This window comes from Triticum dicoccoides, chromosome 3A, assembly GCF_002162155.2.
Source record: "Triticum dicoccoides isolate Atlit2015 ecotype Zavitan chromosome 3A, WEW_v2.0, whole genome shotgun sequence".
NCBI classification, from domain to species: domain Eukaryota; kingdom Viridiplantae; phylum Streptophyta; class Magnoliopsida; order Poales; family Poaceae; genus Triticum; species Triticum dicoccoides.
In genome coordinates, this window is record NC_041384.1 from 671,905,774 (window position 1) to 671,912,958 (window position 7,185).

The following is a 7,185-nucleotide window of genomic DNA, read 5'->3' on the forward strand; positions in this document are numbered from 1 at the left end:
TTGACGCAAAATGCGTTGAATAGGAGCTCCCGCTTCACACACCCCTAACGGGCCCTTTGCACCGTACTTATGTTTCAGTTTCTAAATGAGCCCATTTTATTATCTCGCGCGCAGGCGGAGAGATTCCCGGGCCTGGCCCAGCTGCTGCCGAAGGTGTGCACGGAGGACCGGACGGTGATCATCACGTCGGTGAACGAGGCGTGGGCGCGGCCGGGCTCCCTCCTGGACCTCTACCTCGAGAGCTTCAAGAACGGCGAGGACACCGCGCACCTCCTCGACCACCTGCTCGTGGTCGCCCTCGACCCGGCCGGCTTCCGCCGGTGCGCCGCCGTGCACCCGCACTGCTACCTCCTCGAGGTGACCACCGTGAACCTCACCTCCGCCGCCCGGTTCATGTCCAAGCAGTACCTCGAGCTGGTGTGGACCAAGCTGGAGCTCCAGCAGCGCGTCCTCGAGCTCGGCTACAACTTCCTCTTCACCGTACGTGAGATTGAACGCCACAACACCACAAGCACAACTAATCAATGGTGATTTATATCTATCGCTTGCATGTACCGTAGGACGCCGACATGATCGTGCTCCGGAACCCGTTCCGGCGGATCCCGGTGTACGCGGACATGAGCGTGTCCTCCGACGACTACTCGGCGGCGCGGGCGCGCCCGCTGGACAACCCGCTCAACACGGGGCTCTACTACGTGAAGGCGACGAGCCGGGGCGTGCGCATGCTCAAGTACTGGCGGGCGGCGCGGGCGAGGTTCCCCGGCGCGCACGACCAGTCGGTGTTCGGCAACATCAAGCGCGAGCTCGTCCAGAAGCTGGGGGTCACCATCGAGCCCCTGGACACGGTCTACTTCGGCGGGTTCTGCGAGTACCACGACGACCTCGCCAGCGCCTGCACCATGCACGCCGACTGCTGCGTCGGCGTGGACAACAAGGTGCACGACCTCAGGGACGTGGTCGCCGACTGGAGGAGGTACCGGGGCATGGCGCCGGAGGAGAGGAAGAGGGACGGCCGGAATATGACATGGACGGTGCCCGCCCGGTGCCGGAGGTCCGTGAACTGGCGCAAACCCGTGCACCCCTGATGGCAGCTGCAGATCGATTGATAACTGATATACTATGGTCTGTTGACGGCATTGCCCAGGATTTGTGCACACGTACTGAATAAATTGTTGAAAAAAAATACTCAATCAAGATGTTTATTTAGGCCCGGATGCAGCTGGTGTTTTCTGAATGTAAAGCTCTTGTTGCAAGCTTAACAAAGGTGGACGTGATCCATTGCTTCCGCGAAGCCAACAGTGTAGCAGATAGCTTAGCAAAATACTCCCTTAGTAATAGATCGTCTGAGGTTTGGGATAGCTCAATTCCGGACTTCATTTCTCATCTCACTGTACATGATCTCTCTATTATCTCTACTCTTATAAAAAAACCGAGTTGGTGATGATGGTGTGCCTGCCATCTTGTAATATAGACTGTCCGATCTATATCTGATGGATAGAAAGCAAACTATGACAATTTTACAAAAGATACCCGCACCTCTCTCCGTATTTACAGATAAGGCCTTGCCTCGTTCATCCTTATCTCCCACAACCTCATTGCTGAGCAATTAAAAAAGGAAGTCTCTAGAACAATCTAGCATGGTGGCCGCTGCCACCTTCCGGCGCCGTCCATCCCCATGCCTCCGCCCAGTCCGACCACCAGTCACCACCACGCTCTATTCCTCCTCACCTTATCTCTCATCTTTCATTTTTTTGATGAAATTCTCGAGATACCATTTTTTCGATATTTCTCAAGATATCATTAGTTTTTACACATGGGATTACGCCTGCATGGATCAATCACAACCGGTGTTTTGTAAAAAAAATGCATCTTGATGTTCCGTGCAATGCACGGGCATCTTGCTAGTCCGAGGAATAAAGTTCTTTTCCCGTCAAAAAATTTGTTGAGAAAATACGTTTAGTTTTGAAGAGTTTGAGAGAGGAACAGTAGTGCAGTTTCAGAGGGAGGCCCGTGGAGATTCTTTCAGGAAACTGCCGCAAACTGCTACTTTGAATGGGTTCAGAAGCACCTGCCAAACAACAATGTCTCTTGATCGAGCTGATTTCTTTTCAAATAAATGAATGCGAGTTTGTATGACTGGATGGAAAAGGAGCAGAAAACCTCAAGCGGATTCCCCTGCATTGTACAGAAAAGCCTGCATTCTATATGCATGGGTTTACACAGGCAGTTCAGACACAACAGAAAACAGCAAATGAGGAGTAACAGGTCATGGGATATAGGCAAAGAAGAACAGACAAAATATAGTCCGAGTAAATAAACCTAGAAAAAATACTGACAGAAAACAATATGATCCTTGTGGCCACCAATCAAATTGTTCTGGGTAACCCTTGTCAGGCCATTATCAGAATGAGCTTCAGGTCAGTTGATGAAACCACAAAACTAACGGTTCCAAACATGATCCCCAAAATATCATCACTGCTGAAGGATAATTTGTGAAGAGAACGAAAAACATGCTAAATCAGGCAAACTGAAAGTGCATTCTCATTGTCACCTCAACGCAGGTACTCGAGTAAGTTATTTGGTCTCTACTAGACAGTCATCCGGAAAGTAGTCTCTGGTCTGGAGGATCATTCACCTCACACTTATCCAAGGTACATAACTAGGGACTTGCAGAAGGAGATGCAGACTGGAGCCCTAGAAATTCTTGCTGGCGTACTTGTCAGGTTCATCATCCTTGAAGAGGTCGTCCATGACATCGTCATTCTTGGCGCTTTCAAAGCTGGAACCAGGGGTGCCAAGGGAGAACTCATCACCACTGGTGGAACCTGCAGGAGCACCATGGTTTCCAGCTGGGTTTCCACCGAAACCACGGTCACCACCAAAGTTGCCGGCAGCAAAGTTGTCGCCGCCAGCAGGAGCAAAGCCGCCGCCACCACCACTGTTGCCACCATAACCACCTCCTCCATAGCCACCACCGCCATATCCTCCTCCAAAGCCGCCACCACCACCTCCATAACCAGCACCATTACGGAAGCCAGCGGTCCTCTCAGTGGCAGCACTAACCCGTAGGTTGCGTCCATGTAGATCCTGAGATAAGGAAGAAATAAGTTGATGGGCAACATTAGATGCAAAGCTTTGAAACTTATATGAATCATTGCATGTTCTTGAAACTGAAACTCCCACAGTAAACCTGTCAAGGGAAGGTGATGAAAAAAATTGTAGTAAGCTCACTCAGTGATGAACTTGACATAATTACATTTTCCTAACAGGCTAGCAGAGCATTAAGAAAGATGATGTGGCAGAATTCACGACTTTTTTTGCTATTATAACATCAATATCACAGTTCCCAATACTTCCATTACATGCTAGAGTTATCCAACTTGAATCGGATTGCAGTGATAACTGATGTACACCACATATCTCATTCTTTGTTATTAAAGACACAGCCATGACATCCAGGGAAGTACAACGAACTTCCAACCAATCAACAGGAGTTTCACCATCATTAATGTAGAATACGCAGTTAAAAAACAAGCTTAAGAAACATTGCTTTGATGGAGAGAATTGGGGCAAGATATAGTTCTAACAAATTTATCCTGGTCTGAAATTTCTCAGCTAAACATAGAGTAATTAGACTAATATCAGAAAGCACAGCACCAAAAAAATCTGTTAGAGTTCATCCCGATTATGATTTTACCTTTCCGTCCAAGGCCATGATGGCAGATGAAGCCTGTTCTTCTGCTGCATAAGTTATAAAGCCAAAACCTCTAGACCTTCCAGTGTCGCGATCTACGATAATCTTAGCTGGAAAGAACAAAGCAAAAAGGAAGAAAAAACCATTACCAAAACAGCAGCCCAAGATGAGCACAGAGAAAGATTAAGAACTGCATACCATCAATAATTTCTCCATAATGGGAAAAGGCATCTCTCAGACTGCCCTCGTCTGTGTTAAAGGAAAGCCCTGCAACAATTACTCATGGCAGTCAGAGAACAGCATCGCAGCAGAACAACTGATTTTTGAACAGATCATCAACAGAGGTATAAGCTGTACGGAGGTCAAACCTCCAACGAAGAGCTTCGATGATGACATGCATCTTATTGCCTGATAGAGAGTCGGATTCGAGCTAGTGGCCTTCTTGAGCAGATTACCAAGCTTATTAACCAAGGCCATAGCTTCAATCTGCAGCAGGACGAGACGTCAAAACACAGAACATGTAAGGAAAGTTGATTCTTTAATGCAATGCCAGATTGCCGGTTGAGGAACAGGTAAGTACTTGGCACTTAGCAGCTAAGTTACACGGGACGGGGATACGAACACTGAATATACCGGTAGACGGCATTTCCCCAAAACACGAATTCAAGGATACGTGAGTGTGTGCTCTTTTTTATTTTTTATTCTTGAGAAGGAGAACACAACATGTGACAATACTACAAAATAGTGTCAACGGATTTTCGTCGTTCCCCTTTCCTAGGCTCTTCATTTCTCAAATTTTCATTAGGCTCCCAAGCAGCAAGCATCATCATATAGATATAGACAGCCAGACACATATACAGATGAATAATACAGTACAAATTAGCAAATTGGGAGCTGCCAATCAGACCTATTCCCAATTACAGGCCGAGCCAACCCACTACTGCTGCCGCTGTTGCCATTCCTGTTTCTCTCTCTGCTCGGCGTAAGCAGCCAGGCACGCACCGAGCAGGGCGAGCACACACTACGGCAGAGAAAAACAGAGAGGGGAATGAGAGAGCCGGGGAGGAGGTCACCTGCTTCCTGCTGCAGTGGAGGACGGAGGCGGCGAGGGGCGGAGGATCCTGGAGGCGGCGGCGAGGGGCGGAGGATCCTGGAGGCGGCGGCGAGGGGCGGAGGGTCCTGGAGGCGGCGGCGCGTGTAGACCTGGCAGGTGCGTCTCGTCGTCCCTTCGCTCTGAGTCTGTGACCTAGGCAGTAGTGGACTGGACACTTGTTTCGTGGGTATGCAATTGGGCTGAAATCTTTTGGGCTTTCGGGTTGAAATTTACTGGGCTGCATATCTTCCCCCATCGGTGCCCTCTTTTATGGACGACGCCACGCTCTCTGAGTTTTGAACCTTTTGCTCAAAAAAATACATATCTGAGCTTTCAACCCTCAAAAGGAGCCTTAAAAAAACTCAAAAGGAAACTTCTGATGGAATCATGAAAGAAGTAAGCATATTGATCTGAAAACATCATTATGTGTGTGAATGTGTTGAGAATGGAAGCGTAGAAGTGGAATTTGTACGCACAGGAGATCAGCTCGCAGATATAGACAAAGGCGTTGGGAAGAGTTAGCCTCCTGAAACTTAGGGACAGAATCGGAGTACGTTCATTGGAGCAGATCCCTTAAGTTTGAGGAGCTGAATGATGTTAACCTCGACGTATCTGCATCATTTAGTTTTTCTGTTTATTTGCTTGGTAGCAACATAAGTGCAGTCTCATGGTTTAGTCAAATTTATGTAGGTTGCACGGGCCAAAAGCTAGCTCGTTCTTGTTGTGGCCCGTCCTAGTCTTTAGCTTGGTTTGTTAGCTCCAGACTCGGCACGATCCTAGCCCGTGGGACGACACGCGTATTAGTTTTCTTTAGTTGGATTGTGGCGAGCTTCCTTCTGTTTTTCAGTTGCAAGATGGAATAAACAAAGCCCCAGAAAAGATGCAAAGAATTACCCATCGCAAAACTCTTATTTCTCTGTGTGACTGTGTTCCTCTGTTTTCAGTCTACCTCATGTGTGTAATGTTCTTCAAAGAAAAATTTAGAGAGAAGAAGAGATAGTTGAGATCACGCCATAAATCTAACAAATCAAGCATTTGAAAATGTTATAATGTGATTCAAGAATTGTTAATCTTATATTTTAAAAATATTTATCAAGCATTTAAAAAATGTCAAAATTGTGTATAGAAAAATATTGACAATGTCTTAAAAACTTGTTAAACTTGAATTTTTAAAAAATATGTATTAGAAAAATGTTCTTGACGTATACGAAAAGTGTAGACCAAGAACCAAAAGAAACGATGAAAACCAAAAAAACAAAGAAAACACGAAACTAAAGAAAATGAAGAAACAAGTGCAAAAGGAATGAAAAACAGTGAGAACCAACAATGAAACAAAAAATAAAAAAACATTGAAAACCAAGAAAGAAACAAAAAATAGAGGAAAAATGGAAACTGGGAAAGAAAAGGAAAACTAAGAAAAGAAACAAAAACATAAGAAAGAACAGAAAGCCCATGAAAAATGAGAGAGAAATGGAGAAGGCAGGTTGGAAAAAAATGATGAGAACCCATTAAAGAAACAGAAAAGCCAAAGTAAGAACAAAAAGAAGGAAAAAAATCAAAGAAACTGACAAAACTGCGCTGCCCAATGACTATACGTGATGGAAAGCATTTAGGCGAGGGCAGCACATTTCTGGCTATAAGCGAGATATAGCTCCCGCACGCCCGGCGTGCCTAGCGTCGTGTCGTGCCGACCTGAATAGCATTTAGGCTGTGCCTGGGCTAGATGGTGCAGCACACGGGCCGGCACAGCACCACTTGTTTAGTAAACATGCCCCCATGGGCCAGGCCGGGCACAATTATGGTGGGCCGAGCCGGGCCGGCTTGTTTGGCCTACCGTGTTTCTCAAAAAACAAACTAATGATGGGTTGAACAGGGGAGCAACTAGTTAACGAGCGCTTCTTCGGGAGCCTCGCAACGATCAGCGCCATTTGGCGCGTTCTCAGACATTTGTCACGTGTCGTGCTCTGGACGCTCCCTTTGAATTTTATTTTTTTATTTTTCCGCACGTGTTTTCAGCTTTTTAAACTGTTTTTTTTGGGTTTTTTCGACGTTTTGGTTTTTTCTGGTCTTTCTTAACTTTTCGATCAAAAAAAATTCCGAATTTTTTTTCATGAAAAAACGCGTTTTTTTTCTTTCTTTCGTGAAAGTCACGGTTTTTCTTTCGCGAGAGGCACGGTTGTGCTTTAGCGAGGGTCACCGCCGTGCCTCTCGGAAACAAAAAAAACGCGTTTTCTGTTTTTTTCTTTCGTGAGAGTCACGGTTTTGCTTTCGTGAGAGGCACGGTTGTGCTTTCGCGAGAGTCACGGCCGTGCCTCTCGGAAAGGGAAAAACAAAACGCGTTTTTCTATTTTTTTCGTTCGTGAAAGTCACGGTTTTGCTTCCGTGAGAGGCACGGTTG

General features: G+C 46.4%; 2 protein-coding genes across 2 annotated transcripts in view; one reads left to right on the top strand and one right to left on the bottom strand.

The window, feature by feature from the left end:
• Window positions 1-1,269, top strand: part of LOC119272707 (uncharacterized protein At4g15970-like) — a 5,633-nt gene extending 4,364 nt beyond the window's left edge. Inside the window, exons 2-3 of the mRNA XM_037554131.1 lie at window positions 115-480; window positions 561-1,269. Coding sequence (XP_037410028.1) covers window positions 115-480; window positions 561-1,085 — 891 coding nt within the window. The 3' untranslated portion in view covers window positions 1,086-1,269. The remainder of the gene's footprint in view (window positions 1-114; window positions 481-560) is intronic.
• Window positions 1,270-2,332: 1,063 nt separating this feature from the next.
• LOC119270105 (glycine-rich RNA-binding protein 2, mitochondrial-like) lies at window positions 2,333-4,944 on the bottom strand. Its single transcript, XM_037552076.1, has 5 exons — window positions 4,768-4,944; window positions 4,063-4,180; window positions 3,893-3,961; window positions 3,698-3,804; window positions 2,333-3,087 (listed from the first exon to the last, which is right to left on the bottom strand). Exons 2-5 carry the CDS (start codon window positions 4,169-4,171, stop codon window positions 2,695-2,697), a joined length of 678 nt encoding a protein of 225 aa, XP_037407973.1. The 5' UTR covers window positions 4,172-4,180; window positions 4,768-4,944; the 3' UTR covers window positions 2,333-2,694.
• Between the last annotated feature and the right edge of the window lie 2,241 nt (window positions 4,945-7,185).